At 42.4% G+C, this 23,315-nt stretch overlaps 1 protein-coding gene across 1 annotated transcript; it reads right to left on the bottom strand.

Annotated features, from left to right (window-relative positions):
• Positions 1–15,542: 15,542 nt before the first annotated feature.
• On the bottom strand, positions 15,543–21,553 carry ING2 (inhibitor of growth family member 2). Its single transcript, XM_012784987.3, has 2 exons — positions 20,912–21,553; positions 15,543–16,642 (listed from the first exon to the last, which is right to left on the bottom strand). Exons 1-2 carry the CDS (start codon positions 21,081–21,083, stop codon positions 15,972–15,974), a joined length of 843 nt encoding a protein of 280 aa, XP_012640441.1. The 5' UTR covers positions 21,084–21,553; the 3' UTR covers positions 15,543–15,971.
• Positions 21,554–23,315: the final 1,762 nt, after the last annotated feature.

Here is a 23,315-nt window from a genome sequence, read left to right on the forward strand (position 1 = left end):
TTAGGTTGACTCCATGTCTCTGCTATTGTGGATAATGCTGCAATAAACATGGGGATGCAGACGTCTCTCCCATGTAATGATTTCCTTACCTTTGGATAACTGCCCGTAGTGGGATTGTGGATCATATGGTAGTTTAATTTGTAGTTTTTTGAGGAACCACCATACTGTTCTCCATAGCACAGTTTTGATGTCTGCATAATAGAGGATGGCTGTCTACAATTTGACACAGGAAATCACGGGTAACAAGTCGACCCATCATCTTTCCATCTGCACGAGCAGCATGCCCTGGATATAAGGCTTGACTATTACAGAATCTGATGAATTTGTTTCTGAGGTCATTGCAAGGTTCACATAAAACTTCAGAGAGCCCCGTCTTCCTTTATTCAGACCAAACTGCCCAATAGACCATCAGTATTTTGTTTTATTTATTTACTTATTTATGTATGTATGTATGTATTTATTTTTGAGACAGAGTCTTACTCTGTTTCCCAGGCTATAGTGCTGTGGCATTGGCCTAGCTCACCGCAACCTCAAACTCTTAGGCTCAAGTGATCCTACTGCCTCAGCCTCCTGAGTAGCTGGGACTACAGGCACATACCACCATAAAATTTTCTGTTTCTATTTTCAGTTGCCCGACTAATTTTTTCTATTTTTAGTAGAGATGGGGTCTTGCTCTTGTTCAGGCTGATCTTGAACTCCTGACTTAAAGTGATCCTTCCGCCTCTGCCTCCCAGAGTGCTAGGATTACAGGGGTGAGCCACCACGCCCAGCCTAGTACTTTGTGATGGTTGACTGACCATTTAGTGCCTCTCTAACAGGTTTGTGCTAACGTACTGTTCCTTGGAGAATTAAGCACTATTAAAGTTAATTTCCCATTTCTCCAAATGTTGCTTCTTGCTTTGGAACCAAAAGCATTCTTGGGATTTTCTCCATGTGAACTGAACGAATCAGCGTTTAGAGAAAGAACACAATAGCCAAATTCTCCCATGACGCCCAAGAAGTAGAGCCCCTACCCGAAATACTCAGTGTTACTTAGTGATATGCACAAGCACTTAGTCCACTCAACATCTTTATTCTGGCCGAGCATGGTGGCTCACGCCTGTAGTCCTAGCACTCTGGGAGGCCGAGGTGGGCGGATTACTCGAGGTCAGGAGTTCGAAACCAGCCTGAGCGAAAGCAAGACCCCATTGTAAGGTTTTTCGGCGGTGGCGAAAAGAAAAGAGACACAGAAAGAGAAAGAGTAGGGGGGCCAAACCATGTGGCTTTATTATACACTCGTGGACGATGTTCTGGGGCCCCAAGAGCGGGGGCCCCGGAAGTTGCAGCAGTTTGAAGAGGCTGAGGCCTTTTATACCCTTTGGGCGGGGCTAGGGACTTGTGGCGGGAAGAGCTGGGATTCTCTATTGTGACCTTGGAAGGTCGTTGAGAAATAGGAGGGGCTGGAGGTATTGTGGAATCCAGGAGCGAATCCAGGTGGAGATCTGAGTGTGGTTCCTCTCAGTGGGGCCTGGCAGTTTGTCCTTGGCAGGTCAGGTCACTAAGCGTTTTCTTTTTCCATCTAGGGAGGGGAGGGGGCCCCTGCCACCAGCCTTACACCCATCTCTACTAAAAATAGAAAGAAATTAATTGGCCGACTAATAAATAGAGAAAAAATTAGCCAGGCATGGTGGCGCATGCCTGTAGTCCCAGCTACTTGGGAGGCAGAGGCAGAAGGATTGCTTGAGCCCAGGAGTTTGAGGTTGCTGTGAGCTAGGCTGACGCCATGGCACTCACTCTAGCCTGGGCAACAAAGCGAGACTCTGTCTCAAAAAAAAAAAAATCTTTATTCTAAGAAAACAGGCCTAGTGAGAAAGGATGATATGCTTAAACACCAAAGATACAGCATTGGATTAACAAAAGTTTCATGGCAGTCATTCAAAAAATATTTATTAAGGACATAGCGTGTGCCAGCACCACCCTAGGCACTGAGAATACAGCTGTGGAAAAAACACACAGTTCCTGCTCTCAAGGAGCTTACATTTTAAGGAGCTTACATTTTGAGGAGACAGTCAAATGACCAGATGTTACAAAGAAAAATAGAAAGTGAAGGGATGAATGACATGTCATCGGGACACTTTATCTTTTCATTGGGGTCTTTTCTTTTTTACTTGAATTATTATGTCTTTGCAAATTATCTCGAATTTACTCAAATCCAAGATTTGTTTGGATTAACATCATTTTAGCTGGACTAACAATATTAAAATTCTCTGAGAAGGTTAAGTTCAGATGACCACCCTTTAGTTAGAATTTCACAGATCATGGTCATCCTCCTAGCTTAGATGGAGTTAGAGAGAAGTTTTGGTGGATCAGAGCAATGCTGGGCATCCTAGAGCATAAAATAGATACTGGGGAGTAGCTACATGATAGGCAGAGCGAGGGAAACGGAACTCTGAGACAAGAGCACTGTAGGCAGAGGGAAGAGCGTGTGCAAAGGCCTGTGGCTGGGGAGTACGTGGTGTGCTCAGGGAACAGCAAGGGGGCTTGTGGCTGGAACAGAGTGAGCAAAAGGAGAGTGCTAGGAGAAGTCAGAGCTCAGAGCCAGATTAAGTGGGGCCTTTGAGGTCAACATAAGGACTTTGGATTTTACTATAAGATGAGAAGCCATTGTAGGACTTTAGGCAGAGGAGAGAGAGATTTGGCTGAATCTCTTCAGCTGCTTTGTGGACAATAAACCTAAGGGACAAAGGTGGAAGCAGGGAGATTGATTAGGAGGCCATGGCAGTGGCCTAGTGAGCAAAGAGAAGCCGAGTGTTAGGCTGCTGAATAGTAGCAAGCTGCTTGAAGGCCAAACTGACGGAATTTTCCGACAAATTGGTTTTGGAGTGTAAGATGGAAAAAAAAAAAAACGTCAAAGATGACTCTGAGATTTTTGGCCTGAGCAACTAAAAGCTGGAATTTTCATTTAAATAAAAAGGAAGATAAGGCTGGGCGCGGTGGCTCACGCCTGTAATCCCAGCACTCTGGGAGGCCGAGGCGAGGCGGGTGGATTGCTTAAGGCCAGGAGTTCGAAACCAGCCTGAGCAAGAGCAAGACTCCGTCTCTACTACAAATAGAAAAGAAATTAATTGGCCAACCAATATATAGAGAGAGAGAGAAAAAAAAATTAGCCGGGCATGGTGGCGCATGCCTGTAGTCCCAGCTACACGGGAGGCTGAGGCAGGAGGATCACCTGAGCCCAGGAGTTTGAGGTTGCTGTGAGCTAGGCTGACGACACGGCACTCGCTCTAGCCTGGGCAACAAAGTGAGACTCTGTCTCAAAAATAAATAAATAAATAAAAAGAAAGACAAGAAAAGAGTGGGTTCATAGCTAGGAGGGTGTGCAAGAATCAGGGGCTAACATCGTCAAGTGTGAGCCACCCATGAGTGTGCAGGACGAGTGGAGGGGTGCAGAGCGTGCACGGAGCGTGCACGTCCGGACGTGAGGCCTGGGCTGCTGACATGCATATGGGAGCCAGCAGAGTGTAGGTGTTAAGCCACCAGACAGGATAAGATTCCCTAGGGAACGACTGTAGATGATAAAGACTTGTGAAGCCTTAGCCTAGGATGCTCCAGTGTTTGGAGGACAGGAGGAAGGGCAGATTCAGCAAAGCAGAAGGAGAAGAAACAGTCCGTGAGGTTGGAGATTCTAGAGCAAGTGTACTTTGCACCCTGGAGGAGAAGTGGAAAAGCACTCAAACGCTAGCAAGATAATGACAAAGACTCAGCCATCCATTTGAATAATATAAAGGCAGTTAAGTGCCGGAGACAAAGCCATTCTGGAAAGAATGGAAGGAAAGATAATAGAGACAAAAATAGACAACCCTTTGCAGGAGTTTCTCCACAAGGGTGAACACTTACAAAAATGGGACATTCATTAGCAAGAGATGTGGGACTATTGTCATTATTGTTTTTTTTCTCTCTTGTTTTTTAAGACTGGCAATATAACATTAGATACCAATAGAAAAGTCCAATGGAAAGGGGCACATGAAAAATTCAGAGGGAGGGAATAATTGCAGGGATGAAGTTCCTGTACACAAATCGAGGGCCTGGCCCTAAGAATGGAGCACACAATCATCATAAAGGGTGGAAGGCAGGTGGGTGGCAGTTCTGGTAGAAATGGCAGATAGCGATCTCTGATGAACTTTAGTCATTGTTATTTTTAAAGTGAAATAAGAATTGAGCCAATCACTGTGTGACTGTGGAGGAAGGAGGGGTACTGAAGGTTTGAAGAAAGAAGAAGTAGAATAGTGGTCTCAGCCCTGGAAGAGTAAATCAACTAAGAAAACGCAGGAGGATTGTCAGGCAAATTGAAGGACCTCAGGGAGGCCTGTCATGCACTGAAGGACAGAGCAGTCGGCATAGTTATGTATTTCTGGGGCCACTGTCTAGATGCCTGGCTGCCAGTTGAGTAGGCTGAGACAGGGCTGAGGGAGGGAGGGGAGGAAGGGAGTAGAGAGTGCATGCGGACAGGTGACTGGCATGGCTGGCTGTGGCTTCTGAGCCAGGCAAAAAAGCAAAAGCCACCCCAGAAGGCGAAAGGTTGGTAAGGTGCTGGGTCGGCAAAGTAGAGGCGGAGGTGAGCTAGAACAATAGGAGGTGTTGGTCAGAGACTGAGGTGCTTAAAACTGAGGATTTAATTTTTGGTAATAGGTACAGATTCTGTTATTTGCAAAATCTAAGGTAACTTCACGGAGGTGGGCAGCTGAGGTAGCCTAGGTCATTTCTGGTGTGAGAGTCAAGGCCAGACTACTGCACAGATTACTTCTGTCAATGATTTCTAATGTTTAAGTTTCCGCGATTGCAAAGAATATAATTTCTGGCATATTATCTATACTGTGATTTTAAAAGAAAACATTGAAAAATCATATCACTCAAAATATGTTCAATGTAATATTAATATCATACCATACATTTTAAAAGTGCCTATAAATAAAAGTTTAACATTGTTTTCCCCCTGAAATTGTATTTACATTCTACTTCCCCCACAAAATGTAGTATCCTAATGATGTATTTTTATTCTCAAGAGTCATTTGATTACCCTAGAATATATCTTTGCAAGGAAAATATATATGTCTCTAAGTTAAAAAACTGTTTCTGAATTTAGTATTACAATTATTAGTTCACAATTGATTAAAACATTATGAATATTGATATTATTAGAAGTAAGTAAAACTGTATTAAATATGACAAAGATTTAGGGGTGAACTATATGGTGCTTTGAGAAAAGGTCTCCCAGTATCAGATTTCAAAGATTCCCTATGGTGCCTCAGGTAGTTTTCAGGACCATAATGAAGCAATGAGAGTGACAGCTAGTTATTTCTCACTGTTTTAGAATCCACCGTACCCAGCAGTTCGAGAGTCTCCAGGCAAAGCATCATAGTAACATGGTGGCAGGGTGTGAACTTCGCCCTGTTTAAACATTTTTGGTGAGATGAAAGGACGATTGTGAGAATGGAGAAGGGAAATTCTCCCTTTGCACAATCATCCTCACTTGGACTGGATATTTTACTCTTTTCAGAACAAACATTAAACTATTCTCAGAATAGCTTTACCATACACAAATTTACAGAGACTGACAGGGAGGCTGTTACCCCATAGTATATAGACCTCCAAGCACCAAAACCACCTCAATTTAATCTTCTGGTTCCAGGAATAACTTAATTATCTTATCCTTCATAGGCATTGATAATCCTAAAAACCCCAAGTAATGAAGTCGTGAAACAAACTATTAGATTTCCTTCTCTCTCATTAAAATGTGCTAGAAATGGCAAATTTAGAGCCCCCATGAGTGACTCTGTCTGGAATTATAACTCTTGGGCAATCAGCTACCCATTTTCTCTCGAGGTCTTGTGCCTCATATACAATTCAGGTTTTAGTTCTATGTACAGATAAAATTTCCCTACCCTTCAGAGAAACTTTTGACTGTGACATTGGCTAAGCAATTCTGACTTTCCAGTGAATGCATTTTACAGAAACAAATTATATTAATTACTTTGAAATAACATCGAGAATCTCTAAGGAAAGCAGTTTAGTTGCTCTTAACAGGTTCTGGAGCCAAAGAAGCATCATGACATGAAATTCTAATGAACTTCAGAGTCCACTGGGAGCACAGGATTATTGCCTAGAGGTCACTTCTCACATCTACCTGCCCCACATGGTAACAAGACAATGCGGCTTGAATTCACACCCTCATTATCACTTGCCTTTTGTAGTCCGAGCTTTCCCAGAAAGGGATATAAAACTAACAGTGGTCCCTTTTGGAGTTTCTCTCATCAAATATGAAGGTTACAGTCCATGTGTGCCTATGAATCTAGGCCAATTCTACCAATCAAGAAGCTGAACAAATTAAATTATTTTCAAGGCTGAGCTAGCAGGCTACATAACTCAATTGTATATGACACACAATTCTTATTCGAACAGTATTGTTATTTGTTGCATCAGATTTGTTTAGGAAGGCTTTAAACATGTGTATTTCCTCCAATTGAATATTACTAACAAATAGAAAGAAGGTGCAGGTGCTTATGCCTGACTGATACTTTTCAATAATGGTACAAATAGCTTCAGACCATAGTCCTGGGGATATAAGAAAGTAAGGAGCTGGGGTATAACTTCCCCTACGATACATTTGAATGCAATCTATCCTTTCATGGTGTCGTTTAGGGCAATATTCTCAAACTGCTTGAAAAGACTCTATTTCCTCAGAATATTGATAGGTATTGTAGGGGGAAATGTGGCAATATTTCTCAGGACCTCTAATATGTATACCTTCTAAATCCCCAAGAGGAGGGATAGCACATGCAAAGTACCCCAACTTTCTTGGGCAGATTAGCATGCTAGGATCTATGGAACACTTGGGGAAACTAGTCCGGAGCATAATCTCCCCCAAGCCAGAGCATGTTGCCTAGTTACCACAGAAATGCTCTTCTATGTGGCATGCGTTTGCAAGTTATTTTTCACACTCTGCTTAAATTATCTTTGAATTGTTTTATCAATGTCAAAAGTCAGGATGTGGCAGGTCTAAATGGGAAAACACATCAAGGAAACAAAACGACACTCAGTTTATGCCTGGGGATTATTGACAAATGATTGTGTGCAGTAAAATTCCTTTTCATAGCATAATAGCTGCTTCCCTCACCTCCTTGGTAAGATAGACCTCAGTGGAGCATAACAAGTAAAACAAAGATGCAAGTATCCAGCAAACAAACCCAGTAAACCATCTACTTTAATCCTGGATGTGAAATATTTAAGCAGGTACCACAAACTCTTTCATGCATAAAGTACTTTTTTTCAAAAGTGCTTTATGAAGTTCCTAAACCAACTCTTGTTAGCTTAAAAGGATAAAAAAATCTTGCTTTGAGACCTTCAAATGACATGAAAGTGATATCAACATTTTTAACCCCTCAATTCCAGCTAAGTAAGCATTTAATCTACTATTAGAAAGAGAAATCTAATTAACTTAAAACAAATTTTAATACAGCAAAGATTTAAATAGAAAGAAAATACTTTAGATGCCTCTAGCTTTTTTCTGTCTCTTAACTAGCCATAGGGAAGTTTTCTTATTTTTCACTATGCAACTAGAAAAGTGCTGGTTTGTCAATTCCATCGAATTGCACCTTAGCCGGAATTGTCCAAAAGTAACATTAAACTGATATAGACCTAGAAAATATCCTATGCAATACTCAAACACCATAAATTCAAAGCCAAAGCTACTACAAAGTTTTCGTTGTCAGAACTGGAGAACTTTTCAGTCACTCTTTTGCTACTGTGCTTTATAATTACTTTTCTTAATCTATGAGAATTACTTTTTTCAAATTGATGGGAAATGAATGTAACCAAAAATCAAAATGTGTTCTAAAGATCAGAGAAGAACATTTCTGAAATTTGGGAACTGTTATCACATCTCAGGAAGGCACAAAAAGGCAATGAAAGTCTGTCTTACAAGCTTGGAATTGCTATTTGCTACCATTTTACATTCTTTTTTTGAGACAGAGTCTCACTTTGTTGCCCAGGCTAGAGTGAGTGCCATGGCGTCAGCCTAGCTCACAGCAACCTCAATCTCCTGGGCTCAAGCGATCCTCCTGCCTCAGCCTCCCGAGTAGCTGGGACTACAGGCATGTGCCACCATGCCGGGCTAATTTTTTCTTTATATATTAGTTGGCCAATTAATTTCTTTTTATTTATACTAGAGACGGTGTCTCGCTCTTGCTCAGGCTGGTTTCGAACTCCTGAGCTCGACCAATCCACCCACCTGGGCCTCCCAGAGTGCTAGGATTATAGGCGTGAGCCACCGCGCCCGGCCCCATTTTACATTCTTGATAAAGCAAGTTCTTCTCTTAGAACCAAAATCATTCCTTCCCACTGAGGGTACGATTCCATATTACTAATCTAAAACCTGAACACCTGGAGAGAAAACTAGCCAGTTGGCCTAACACCTGTGTTTCTATGTGGGCAGTTTCTAAGATTAGAGTACTATATAAATAATGCCTCTGGTCCAAGTAATTAGATCTTGCTGTTCAAAGCAAGTATAGAGCAAAACACTACTATCTGAACACAGCCAAGAATAGGAAAGAAAAAAATCAAATCACATATGTGAAAACCAAAACCATACATTGCCGCTCAAGCGCTAGATACTCTTCTTAGAATCTTTTTATCCTTAAGCTAGACACAAATTTGACCAAATGCTTTTCCAACACACACAACCAAAAGAGGGATACGAGCCTCCAGGCAGACAGTTTTAGAAGCAAGGAAGAATGAAAAACATTAAAAGCAGCCAAATTTATTGTAAAAACCAGTCTGCAGCAAGTACAGAGGCAAATGGTCCTCCATACTGGAGCAAAATTTAAGGATATCACTGTCTATAACACGGTGCTGAGTCAAAGTATGCATGCATTAAATATCTGTTTATGTTTTACTATAAGCCAAGGATTTAAAGGCATATTTAAGAAGGCAGGACAATTTTTCTCCAATACAATTAAATTTTAAAAGACTAGTGCTTAAAGGTGCACAACTATCTAAAATACCAAAAGACACCGCTATAGTAAAAATCTCATTCTTTCAGTGTTTATGACAAACAGACATATTGTTGTTATCCAATTTGCAAGGAAATTGGAATTTTTGTTTTTATAATAGACACTGCTAAATCCAGCACCCACTAGCAAGTGGGTAACTGAGGAAGTTATCTGGACAATTCTAAGGATTTTTTTCAGGTCTGGAATGCTGGGCCCAAGTGAAAACGACAAGGCTGGCCCAGGAAATCTCTCAACTCCCAAGGGGAGGCATTGGGGTAGCTGCCAGTTTTTCATTCTCAGATTAGAAAACAGATAAGACTAGAAACTCTTATAGGTCAGGGTAATGTCAGATATCTAATACTGATACAGATAATGCTGGTCAATATCTCATGGGGTTTACAGATACCCTTTTTAAGAGGCAAGATCCATCTGCATGTAGCTAGATAAATGCCTTTGAACTCAGAAATGCTAATATTTCTGTTTTATACTGATAGTCAAGAAACTGCAGTGGCTAACCTTTTGTCTTAATGCATTTCCCAGGTTAGGATGGTAAGGTAGTACTCAAGAAAATTCTCAGGCTGGGCACAGTGGTTCACACCTGTAATCCTAGCACTCTGGCCCAGGCCAGAGGATCACTTTGGGTCAGGAGTTCAAGACTAGCCAGAGAAAGAGTGAGACCCATCTCTACTAAAAATAGAAACATTAGCCAGGCATTGTGGTGCATGCCTGTAGTCCCAGCTACTTGGGAGGCTGAGGCAGGAGGATCACTTGAGCCCAGGAGTTTGAGGTTGCTGTGAGCTAGGCTGATGCCATGGCACTCTAGCCAAGGCAACAAAGCAAGACTCTGTCTCAAAAAAAAGAGAATATTCTCTTTAAATCCTGTTGATTATATCATGCAGAAAGACTCAATTTGGTGTTTATGAGTCTTTTACCCTTACTTAGTTTTATTTACTAATTATACCTTTTAATAAAGGAAGGGTAGACTTTGGGCTCAGTTTTCACTGACAATACTACATAGCTAGATTTAATAATACTGCTTTGTTTTCATTACACTTTAAGGTAATTGTCTATTCTTAGAAAGTGATACTAAAAAAAAAAATAAAAAAAAATAAAAAAAAAATAAAAAAAAAATAAAAATAAATAAAAATAAATAAAAATAAAAAAAATAAAAAAAGAAAGTGATACTAATTTTCCATTTACCAAGTGATATAATTCCTTTTTAAAATAAATTTACATCAAAAAGCGAGCTGATTTAAAAAGTATTAAATACTACTGTTACATATAAAATCAGAATGGTGTGTGAAAATGGCAAAATCCATCAAGATCTTTCTATAGTGTCTGAAGTTTAGAAAGCCCTGATTTGAAGTCTAGCTTCCACATAGGTGAATTAAAAGCTGCTATTTTATAAACCACCCAATTATTAAGTTTATGACTTGAGAACTCTTTCCTCAGACTAATGTTAAGGGATGTGAACAACAGCCCCGTTTTTAGGATAGCCGTGTATTAAATCACTCGTTTTCCAGCTGAACAAACTGCAGGCCAAGAATCACTAGTGACCTGTCTGAGACCACAGGTGAGTCCACATCTCTGGAATCTTGGCCCAGAGTACTTCCCTCACATTGAAATGGGACACCATAAAGGAGCTGTGGTTTCTCTAATTGGTGAACAGAGTTTAGGCAATTATAGTAAACGAAGATCCAAAATAAACTTTACTTAAATTTTGAACGACATCAAACTGTCAGTACTTGATTCACAAAGAGCAGAAGAGCTGTCTGGCTTGTTTATACCAGCTGCTCTGAGAAGGCTCGCTCCTGCCCATTGCAGGTGGGGTAATGAGGACAGAACCCTCAGAGGAAGCCACCCACTGGGTATATACAAAGGGTTGGGGAGATTCAATTTTTCTGGCTTACTGGAGAGAGATTTTGAAAGTTAATATGTATGTTTATCTCTCTTTTTTCATGCCTGCATCCAGACAACAGAATGAGTTATCAGCTTATTCAAAGTTATGACCCAAACCTACAGTTTACCCATAGTTCTGACTGGCATTCCCAGTCCATTCACTTTCCCACTGTCCCAAGTGATGCTTCAGGTACACCTCTAATTCCTACGCTTCCAATATCCCTTCCCCCTCTCAGCTCTTCACTAGGAAGGTGGAAGCTATTAGAAGGGTACCATCGAATTCCCCCAACGCCAGATTTAGCAGTCTACCTCCAAATACCCCCATTCAGAATCTAAGCTCCACTACATTACAGATTTTTTCTCATTTTGGTTACTGCTTTCACCCCAGCACCTAAAACAATGCCTTGCAAACAGGTGCATGATAAATATTTGAATAAGTGAATAAAAACACCGCCTTCTCTTTTGACATGGAAAATGAACTGGGTCCTTGCCTACTGAATCTAACCCCTTGAGTCCTGGATCCCACCCATCTTGCCTGCCTATTCAGATTTCACTCCTGCAGGGACCCTCCCTACAGCATTCATTTGTCCCCTTCTAATGCAATATTCCAATCACCATATAATCAAGCTATATTATCTCCTTCAAAGTTAAGTCCTCCCTTAGCTCACCTTCCACTCAGCCACAACCCCTTTTCTGTTCCCTTTTGCAACAAAGCTTGAGTTGTCTATGGTGGCTGTCTCTACTTCAATCCCCTTCTGCTCATAATCATCTCCAACCAGGCCTCCATCCCCCAAATTAGCAGTTTGTTAAACTCAACAATAATCCCCCAATCTAATTTGAACAGCACTTGAATGAGTGAATGACTTCCTTCTTGAAACACCTTGTTTCTGGCTCATCTCACCCAGGGCTCTCAGGTTCATTTGCTGGCTCCTCCCCTTTTAAATGGTGGAGTAACACAGGGCCAACCCCTCCGTCTTCCACATCTGCTTGGTTGCTACTCACAACCAGGGCCCCTGGGCAGTAGCATCAGCATCACTGAGAAGCCTATTGGAAATGCAGAATCTCAGGCCCAACACCAGACCTACTGAATCACAAACTGCATTTTAACAAACTGAAGTGACTCATATGCATATTAAAATCTGAGTTCTAATGACCTGAGTAATTTTAGTCACATGACTTAAAATTCCATTGAATGACTTGCCAAATGTTTGTCTCCTGTCCCCTCTAGGTTCAGCCATATTCAGGGGCCATGCTGGATTCTACTAGAAATCTATTAGGTATCTCAAATGTAAGCCCAAAACAAAAGTCTTTTTTTTTTTTTTTTTTTGAGACAGAGTCTCACTTTTGTTGCCCAGGCTAGAGTGAGTGCCGTGGCATCAGCCTAGCTCACAGCAACCTCAAACTCCTGGGCTCAAGCAATCCTCCTGCCTCAGCCTCCGGAGTAGCTGGAACTACAGGCGTGTGCCACCATGCCTGGCTAATTTTTTGTATATATATTTTTAGTTGGTCAATTAATTTCTATTTTTAGTAGAGATGGGGTCTCACTCAGGCTGGTTTCAAACTCCTGACCTCGAGCAATCCACTCTCCTCGGCCTCCCAGAGTGCTAAAACAGAAGTCTTGATGTTTTTTTCTCCTCAGGCCAAAAACTCAAGAGTCACCCTTGTCATCTCTTTGTCTTCCAATCCCTGGGTCAAAGTTCTGCTGGCTGTGCCTTCAAAACGGAGTCCTTCCACTAGACACTACTGCTGCTACCACCCTCGTCTAAGCCTCCAACACTCCTAAATCCCCCTATTTTCACTTAGACTCCCTACAGTAAATTCTGTACACAGTATCTGGAGAGATCTTTAAAGAATATAAACCAGACCATGGCTCAAAACCCTTCAGTGGTTTTTCCAAATTTTCTACCATGGCTTCCAAGAGCTTCCCTTTTCTAGCCCCCTCCCACGCTGTGCTCTAATGCTCTGCTTTAGTCAGATTGCCAAGCTTGTTCCCTCTTCCTTTCCCAAATCTTTGCCTGCCTCACTTGTTTCTGTTCTCACCTCCAAGATTACTTCCTTAGAGAGGTATTATTTAATCACCATAATGAAAACCCACCCCCCACCATTCACTTCCATCCCTTTACTCGGCTTACTTTCACTTTAGCACTTAAAACAGTTACCTGATATTGTATGTATCTGACTCTTCCACTAGAATGTGTGGTCCATGAGCAGGGACTTTTTCTTTTTATAGCACAACTACTTAAAACAGTACCTGGCACACAGAAGCACTCAAATAGAGTATTCAAGCACTGGTGATGGAACGGCTGGGGGCAGGGGATATACTCTCATGTATCAGCATTTATATATGCTTCAGAGTTGTACAAATCTGGATGTAGAGAATCTACTAGCAGTCTTTAATAGGCTGAAATTTTCAAAATGTGGCAGTGGTTCCAACTTTTCTTTACATTAGAATGGGGATATTTTAAAAATTCTGATACTTAAGCCACATTCCAAATGCATTAAATCATAATTGCTGGGGGTGGGGCACAGATATAAATCAGTATTTTTTGAAGCTCCCAAGGTAATTCCAATGTGCAACAACTTTAGGAGCCACTGGTATATATATTATGAGTTTGTATCCATGATATGAAATGGTATATGAGATCTAGAATACTTGAAATCCCAATCACAATGTTATGTAAGCTTAAAACTTCTATTTCCTAAAAAGTATAGAAAACAAAAGAGGCCAGGCTTGGTGGCTCAGGCCTGTAATCCTAGCACTCTGGGAGGCCGAGGCGGGGCGGATGGCTCAAGGTCAGGAGTTTGAAACCAGCCTCAGCTAGAGCAAGACCCCGTCTCTACTAAAAATAGAAAGAAATTAATTGGCCAACTAAAAATATATAGAAAAAAATTAGCCAGGCATGGTGGCGCATGCCTGCAGTCCCTGCTACTCGGGAGGTTGAGGCAGAAGGATCACTTGAGTCCAAGAGTTTGAGGTTGCTGTGAGAGAGGCTGACGCCATGGCACTCTAGCCTGGGCAAGAGTGAGACTCTGCCTAAAAAAAAAAAAAAGAAAGAAAAAGAAAACAAAAGAGAATTTATAAAAATAAACTGTTTCAAACATTAGGTCTTAAAGAGAGTACATCTTCCAGGATTTCCTAGGTTTGTTTTCCTATCAAGTCTAACCTAAACTAGGGTACTTCTATTAGGAAATTTATTTTTTTCTCCCATCTGCAAATTCATGTATGGAAAGGGATGACTTCTATATAAGTCACATTTGAAGGCTTTTGGGGGATTTGTACATGCTATTATTATTTTTAATGGTGTCAGATAAATAGCTCCATTCTGGTAAAAGGCTATAATCACCAAAACAAAATGCTATATCCTCAAGACAAAAAGGATTTTTTTACAACTCAACTAAGAAAACAAATTCTTAATCAGGCTAATATTTCTCACTCAAAAAGTAATCAACTGGCTATAATCATCAAAATATCTGTAGACAGAAGCTAATCAAATATTGTGCATTTACCATCTCTAAGCTCACCTCTAAACTGTCTTCATATCTCAGAACAAAGGAAAAAATGAAAGAGAAAAATATGTCATTTCATTATTTAAATCCTCACTACAGTGCAAATACTACAGATTTCAAAAGAATCTTGGAGATATGTAAGCTAACTGATTTTACAGGTGAATGACATGACACCCAGATGAGATGAAATGACATGCCTAAAAGTCACACAAGAGAGCTAGGAAGAAAAAAAACATTTTTTTTTCCCAAACAAGCAGACAGGATTTGTCACATGTTAATCAAAAAGAATCAGATCATCAGATTAGGAAGAAATGAAGAATAAAAAGTATGTTACACACAGATTTAAAGAGCCAGTAAATCTGCTGCCCCCCAAACCAAAATTTTCTCGAAACATATGAACATATATCCACCAAGATGCTTAATCTTAAAATAATAGAATCTTGGAAAATTCAATTTACAAATACATTATTAATTGCATTGTTAAAATGAAATTAGTTCATTAAACAAGAAAACATCAAACAGCACCAGTACCAGAAAGTTAAGAAGGTAAATACACTGTTATTTAAAATAATGTATAGTCATTGATTGGGACAGAAATAAACAATAGGCACTAGCAAAACTACTTAAAACAACTGTTTGACATAAAGGTAATATTTAAAGATTAGCCTTTTCCCTACTGACAGGCCTGTGGCTAACCATCCCAGCAGTGGGTCACATGGAAAGTATTATTAATTAAGATGCATTTTTAAGTTGCTCAACCTTGACCATGATACTACACAACCCAAAGTGTGCCAATATAAGCCAATGGCAGCATTTTTGGCATCCTAACTACTCTTACCTGTCCCCATTAAAACAAAGCACAAAACAACTTCCTTATGAAGCACTAGAGTAAGTGTTATCTATGAAGCAGCAGCAAGGCATTTACAAATGGGCTACTGACAAGTGTTATCAAAATGCTACTGAGGAAAAGACAGCAGCAAATACTCCAATAAGAGCACATTATTCCACATGGAATCCCAAATTATTCTTATCTCTAGTTCCTTCAATTCCTGGAAAACTAGAGATCAACATGTATAAATGGGGATAGGGGAAAAAAAGCTCTAAATGGTATAGTGTTCATATTTTTAATTACCCAAGATAATTTGATGCTTACAGAGAAATCCAACTATATCTAAATTTTTCTAAGCACACAGAACTAAGAAACTAGGAAAACTTTTGTGTTTACCCAACAAAGAGCATTGCAGTTTTACGTGAAAATGAAATAGGCATGGTTTGTGAAGTTTTTATAATGTTCATACCACCCTCTCTCTGTTCCCTGCTCCTTTCATTAGGTGATCTGAAGACTACCCGGTTTAAAATATTTGGTAATTCAGTGCAGAAAATTAAGGTCACAGACAAAGTACAACAACTTTTAATACACCATTAATACTAATGATTAAAAATTATTGCATAGTCTTATGCATTTACCCTAAAACATTTTCTGAAAGTAAATGAATTATATAAAAGACAAATAACCCTTTAAGACGTGGATGGCCTTTACTACCTCGATCTTCTATCCTTTTTTGTCTTTTCAGTACTTTTGTCCATTGTTTTCTCATTATCTCCCCTGCACTTTGGGCAATACCATTTTCCCTTTGGTTTATAGGTAAGTGAAACACATGAAAAGTGAAACCATTCAATTGGACACTGTTCATTGTCACATCCTATCATTTCCCCATAAGACACTTGGTTGCATAAACAGTATGTGGGTTCATTGGGATCTATTGCAAACTCAACAGGTGAAGCTTCCCTTTCCTGCTTGGCCTTGGAGCGTTTCTTTTTCTTTGCTGACTTGGATTTTTTTTCTTTAGGTGGCTGATCATCACAGTCTTCAATCCCATTTGTCATGTGACATAAGTCACGGCTTTCACTGGTCCGCTGTCTGCGGGGTCTTCTGGAAGATCTTTCTGGTTGGCTGGAATCCATCTTTGCTTTATCTGAGGCTCGTTCGCTTTCAGCAGGATCTTGGAAACACTGTGAATGCAATTCCATTTGTCTTGCCCGATTTTCCACCAATTCGAGCATTTGTGTGACAATCTGAATTTTTTCATCTCCCAATTCTTGACTATTGATTAATGCTCTCTGGAGAAGTTGCTGTAGGCGTTTCTTCTGGTTTAAATCATCTTCTTTTTTATATTTTTCATAGACATCATCAATTTCCTTTAATGTTTCTAAAAAATAGAAAAGAAAGGTGAGTACGTTATCATGTGTCAGCACACATAACATTTTCAAGTTAATTATTTTTCACAGAATTGGTGCATTCAGAACTAACTCAAACCATGAAACTACACTCCTCTACAGTATGTGTATACATTAACATGATTTCCCATACATAGACAACGTAATCTAATATGAAGGTGAACTTAGAGATAAACTCATGAGAACAGAGAACACAAAACTCTACTACTCATTAATCTGTATTAAAAAGGATAAGAGATGTGTGGTTAACAATCAAAAGTATATTGAATGGGCAGGAACACTGTATGCCACTTTAGAGTCTACCTAGTACCATATCATCTATAGCTACTTTGAACTTCAAAACAACCTTATATAGTAAATAAAATTAACATGCAGGACTCCAGCTATAAAACTTGAAGAGGTTCCAGGACTAGCTCACAGATTACTGACCAACTGTGTTTACAGTTCAACCAATGACTTGCTATGTGACTCTAGAGAGACACTATATCTTCATTTTTACATCATACCCCTGGACATTCTTAAACTAAGCAGACATAAGCAATTCTTAGCTTCCCATCATCTTAGTTTTAATGGTTCTTTTATTTTATCACATGGGAAATTCTGAAAATCAAACTATTTCCAGGGTAGGTTCTGGTTCTGGCATCAACTGACCAAGCCACTAACAAAATTATAGTAAAGTCAGCACTGGATCACTCTGCCTTTGTAGATAACTCAGCAGTTGGTTCTAAGCTTTCTGAACTGCTGATTTAGTTGTATAACATGTGAGACACTTATTTAACTCAAGTAAAAATAGCTGAGTCACTAGAAGGTATTAAAAAATCTGAAAATATAATTTCAGATGTCACCAAAAATTTACTTAAGATTAATTTTATTCAACTCTGTTTTATTTCTTATCCTTATCAGATATGCTATCTGAAAGAGGTCTGTCCTATTAAGAGATGGAGAAACAAAAATTAACTCTAATTTATCACACCACATGGCATACCACTGTTTTATATTCTAATATCAACCACCACTTGGCATACCACTGCTTATATTCCAATATTATTATTCTTAATAACAGAAATGTTAGACAAGTAAATATATACACTGAGGCTGTTTGCAAGTAAGGTAACACAAAGTAATTATTCAATACAACTCTTATGAATTAGCTCCTCCCTGGAAACTGCAGTTTGATAGACAACTGTTTAACCTGGAATACATGACAAAGTACCACCACACAGCTGAGGGTACTCATACCTGACATAAACCAAATTCATATCTATCCCATTTGCTCAGTTAGACATCTAAGTAGATTTCTTAAGAATCTAATTTTCTAAGTAGATTTCTTAAGAACCTAATTTTCCTACAGGAAAAATAAGAAAATTACATATTTTCCCCTAAGATACAAAAAACTTTGAGGATTATAAAAGGGCAAACCTCATTTCGAATATTCTGTATCTAATAATCAGGTGTCAGAAGCTAATTACATTGTATATCATACCGGCACACTGATATTATACATGAGATAAAAATTCATTTTTTTCTTTCAATAACTTGGGTACCTATCACATTTTTAAGACACCTTATTATGTAGTGAAAGAAGAAAGGTAATTCACCTTTACTTAGCCCCTTCTATGTGGTAAAGATTTTCTCAGTTAACCCCTACAGCAACCAGAGGAAGCCATCATTGCTACATGTGAAGAAAATGAAACTCATGTAAGAACCCCAGACTCTGAACAATGCCAATCTGTATATCTAATTCCAGTTTAAGCACATTCTATAAACCACAGGAAAGGCAGCTGAAATAAAGCATTAAATTTTAGTTCAAAGGTTGTTTACCCAAGAAATTATGAATGAGAATACTGAAACAAAAACAAAGGTTCTCTAATAACCCTACCCCATAATAAATACTTCATCTAATTGTGAAATTTTCTTCTTTCTCTATTTTATAGGTTCTTCAGTAATTTCTGAAAGTGTCTCAAATAGGTGGGAAATTTCTTTGATTGCCTATATAATCTATTAAATGTATCACTATATTTGCTTAATATATTGCTATTAAGTATTAGATCCAAACACAGAAAATACTTAAGAACTAGTAAAATAATAAAAAACATGAAAGTTTATAAAGTTTATAAATATAAAATTGTTGAGCTCAGTAACCATGTGCATGGAGTGAAAACTAGATCACTATTTTTATATTAATCTTGAAATTAATCAAAATCTTAATGGAGCTGAGGATTTTTATAATTTCTCAATCTTGTAAGGCCTACAATATTACTCATGTTACCAGAGCTACTTATGACAATTACAGATGATCAGATAGCAGATTTCCCTGTCAACAAATTATAGTTTCCCTCCCTAACTTCAAATAGCTTAACTTTTGTGATGACAAACCTGTGCCTTTAAAGAAATGTAAAAAACTACAAGCTTCACAAACTTCAGTGTTATTATTTGAAAAACTAAAAAGGTTGCATACACAGTTCTTAAGTACACATGATCATTTTTAGTTTATCATTCACATATGTGCTCCATGTCTATAGAAAATATTATTGGACGGCTCTTCTTTTAAAATTTTAAAAGTTTGCAAACAAGGATGTTCATCTGAAGTGGCAGGCAAATCTTCTACAGCTCATTAGCTGGACAAGTTATTTAAACTGTTTGTAAATTTTAATTTATATGTGAAATGAGTTTTTACTTTATATAATGGCCTGGACCTGGCACAGTGATTGCTATACAGTAAGCAATTAGTGTTAATTCTCCTCCCCTCAACAGACCTGTCCTATCAATCATATGGACTCAGAAGACAGAAATAAATTTATAGATTCAAAAGCACAGAGATACTTAAATATTCTAACGTGCTTCAGGCCAGAAAACCTCATCCCAGGAGTGGATTCCTTAGAGACTAAAACAGGATTAGTGACATGTTTAAAAAAACAGAGAATGGATCCAAGATATCTTTGAAATCCACATGGCTGTTTCCACATTATGTTCAAGGTCTGTTCCTTGACTGAGGGTCATTAAATAACATCTCCATATTTAAACTTCTCCCACTCTAGTAGCAGACGAAAGTTCCACTGATAGTTGATAAACGACACTCTGTAAGAAAGGTTAAGTCTCTGTCCAGGCTTGAAAGGTTTTCGCCACATCACTTAAACTTGGCGGAAGAGCGACCCAGGGTAGAAGGGACGCCAGGTGGTTGCCTAGTCAACCAACCCTCTTCCTCCTGGGGCCCGGAAGTGACACATGGCCCGGAACCTACACCGTGCCAGGGTCAGCGACGGTCCCAGCGGCTATGTCCCCGTCCCGACTCATTGGTTGGGAAAGAGATTCGAAACATCACAACAAACATCTTGCAAACCCCCAGCACTGACTCTGCCAGGCCCGAGCTGACGCCCCGCACGGCCCCGACTCCCTCGGAAGCAGCCAGCTCAGCCTCAGCCACTCCAGCGACGAGCCATTTTCGAGGCCGGCGGGAGCGCGCGCGCCGTGCCCCTCCCAGGCCCTACGTCACGCCCGCGGGCCCCGCCCCCAGGGACAAGGGGGCCCTCCCCGCCACACACACCCCTCTCCCTTCCCTTCCCGGCGGGGGAACGCTCCCCTGTTAACCATTTGGCTTAAGGAACTGGGGAAAGGCTGCGGCGCCGGGCGGCCGGGAACTTTCCCGGGGCGGCAGAGGGGAACCGACTGTTCCATCCCGAGCCGGGAGCTGGAGCGCAGAGGGAGGGACCTCTCCGGAGTCCGCCTCCGCGGCCCTCTCTCGCCCCCTCCCCCCCGCACGTTCCAATGCATCTGCTCTCGGGGGGTGGGGGCCCGGTGCGGGGGGGAGAGCCGGCCCGCTGTCCAGCGGGAGCCTGCCCGCCTCGCTCCCCAGCCCGCTGCTCGGCTGCACACTCCCTGGCCGGGGCGGGAGGGTCTGCGGCATGGGGCAGGCTAGCGCCGGAACAAATGCTTGCTGCTTAAAATGGCTGATTCCCCTCCACGGCAGCTGCAGCCGCCGGGTCTGCAGCGGGGGCTGGCGAGCGGCCCCCACCCTCACGACCCCACAGAAGTCCTCGCCTACCGCCAGGGGGAAGGGAGGGCCGCGAAGTCGGTCTCCGCTCCCTCTTCCGTGTCCCACACAGCAGACTCCTGTGCACTCGGGGAGACTGTCACAGGAGAAAGGAAAGTGGCACTTCCCCGAGCAGGCTCCGAGCAATCACGTCCCGAGGCCGGCGGATCCGGCTGGGGAGGACTCGCGCAGGCAGCCTCGCGGCCCCTACCTTGATATTTGTTGTCCAGCTCTCGCAGCACGGACACGTTCCTCTGCATGTCGTGGGGCAGCGACTCCACACACTCGAGGTAGTCCTGCACGTAGCAGGTGAGGAGCCGGCTCCGCTCCCCGGTCAGGAGCGCGGCCGACGAGTACAGTTGCTGCTGCTGCTGCCCTAACATCCTGCCGCCGCTGCTGCTCCTCGCCGCCGCCGCCGCCGCCGCCTCCGCATCCAGCAGCCACACATGCAACAGCCACGGCCGCCGCGGGCCCTCCGCTCCGCAGCCCGGCGCCGCGGGGACACCGGCGGCCGCTCGACAGGGCACCACCGAGTCCCCCGATCTCCACTCCCCCCAAAAGAAGCCCTCACTCCCCGCCCCCGCGGTAACAAGCCCAGGGGCGGGGCGAGGCCAGGGCTCCCTCCTTTCTCCCCTCCCTCCCCAGGACTAGAGCAGCAGGGATCCCCCCAGCGGAGCTGGCGCCGGGGTCCCGCGCGCTGACACTTCCTGTCCCCCTCGGAGTCCCCAGATGCTACCACAGCCGTGTCGTAGCTCGGATCCCCATGACAAGCCCCTCGCTGCCCCCTTCTCTCCCAATCACCCTCCGTGCCTGTCGGAGAGTCTCTCACTGGACTGCCCCCGCCCCTCCGCCTGCGGCCGCCTCTGCGCCTGCGCAAGACTCGCTCCTAATAAGGCCGGGGGCCCGCCCCTACCGCCCTACCGAAGGGTTCGCATTCTCCCGCCTTCCCTCCGCCACCCGGGCGATTGGTCTGTCAACTCTCGGCTGGGGGGGAGGGCGCGGAGGGCGGCCAAACGGCAGGCTGCGCCCCGCCCCCCGTTAAAGGGGAAGCACTGTCAGACCCTCCTCTTCGCCCAGTGTCTGAATGGGACCTGAGAGGAAGGGTGGCTGACTTTCTACTTCCGTCCTTCCCACAAGGAGGAGGGACCTTGGCCCCGCTCACTCGGCCCGGTGTTACCGACTTTTTCCCCATGAGGCGGTTCAAGTGCGGCCCCTCGCGAGCCATAAAAGGAGCAGCGGGCGGCCGCCGTCGCTCCGATCCGGAGTGAGGCCTGCGGGAACTACGCGGCCCGGCATGCAGCGGGGCCGGCTCCCGGCATGCCCGGCGGCCGCGTTCCCGCCGAGCGCCGCCGCCCAGCGGCCACCGCCTGCGAGTCCCCTCGGCCTGCGTCCCTGCTGCCGCCGGGGCCTTCGGGCTCGCCGAGCGCTGGGGGCTAATCGGGGAGGTAGGCGGTCCTCACTCCGGCCCCCAGCGTTTCCTTTCTCATTTAGTCGGCCTGGCTTTTATTAATAAATGTCGCTCCGACCTTAGCGTGCTCCCTCCCTTCCTCGGGCGCGGAGGTCTCCTGGCGCTGCAGTACCTGGCCGGTGTTGTCCACCCTTCCCTTCCTCAGGAAGCTGCCGTTTAATCTGGGGAAGGGGTGCATCTGCTCCACAGAGATGTTTGTCCCACAGACCAGTTTGGGGGGTTTCGGAACGTCTAAGCATTGAACGTCGGCGAGGGCTTACGGGCGGAGTGAGAGGCACACCACCAGCCTTACGAGTCCTTTTTATTCAGTTTTGCCCGAGGACTAACAATTGGAGCGGGTAATGGAGATGGGGGTAAAAACATGATTTGCAATCAGGTCCACGGCCTTATCTATGTGAACGACTACCTGGGTTTAATTCCTGTGTCATGTAAATGAAATGCCAGGCAGAGGAGCTGATTTTAATTACAGATGGACTTTGTGTACATATAATAACGTGTGTATTTGAAAGAAATGGGTATAAATAGAACGAATACACGGAGAATTTTAATGGAATGCCTATGTAAACAAACCCTATTATGAGTAGTACCTTTGAGTTAAGAGGAAAATATGAGTGAGTAATAAATTTGGGTTTTCTTATATCCAGTTTGCAGCGGTGGTACACCTGTATTACACACCTATTTGGAGCACTTGTGAAACAGCTGTTAATAGTAAGTGGTCATTGTCTAGCAAAGAGAAATCTAGAACTTGATCTACAGGAAATTGTAAATTTCAAACCAAAATAAAGCACTCCAGGGAATTCGATGTGTTGGGAACAGCAACAGTATTGCAAAGGACTGGGGGATTGTCTTGCGTTATTATCCTGTGACACTTTGAGGTTTTGACCACTTGACTATTAAGTCAGCCTAGGCAGTACAGTGTGTTGTATTTCTGAGAAGGGTTTGGGGATATTACTGTTGTCATTCTTTAAGTCTTTCAGATTAAGCAGTCATGTCTTGTCAAAAACCGATCACTCTGAAGAATTGAATTTTATTGATTTTAATCTGAACTTTATTATTTTTATTTCTTTACAAAATTTGAGTAAGTTAGCCTTTATCAAAGGCCCAAAGTAATGCAAGAGGCCTTGTTATGTATTGACTCAGTTTAGAC

Source organism: Microcebus murinus, chromosome 15, assembly GCF_040939455.1.
Source record: "Microcebus murinus isolate Inina chromosome 15, M.murinus_Inina_mat1.0, whole genome shotgun sequence".
NCBI lineage: Eukaryota > Metazoa > Chordata > Mammalia > Primates > Cheirogaleidae > Microcebus > Microcebus murinus.

Excerpts from the sequence above, each read along its gene's own strand:
- ING2 (XM_012784987.3), bottom strand. The coding sequence starts at position 21,083 with ATGTTAGGGCAGCAGCAGCAGCAACTGTACTCGTCGGCCGCGCTCCTG. Across the intron at positions 16,643-20,911 it reads GCTGGACAACAAATATCAAG|AAACATTAAAGGAAATTGAT; the intron begins GTAGGGGCCGCG and ends TCTATTTTTTAG.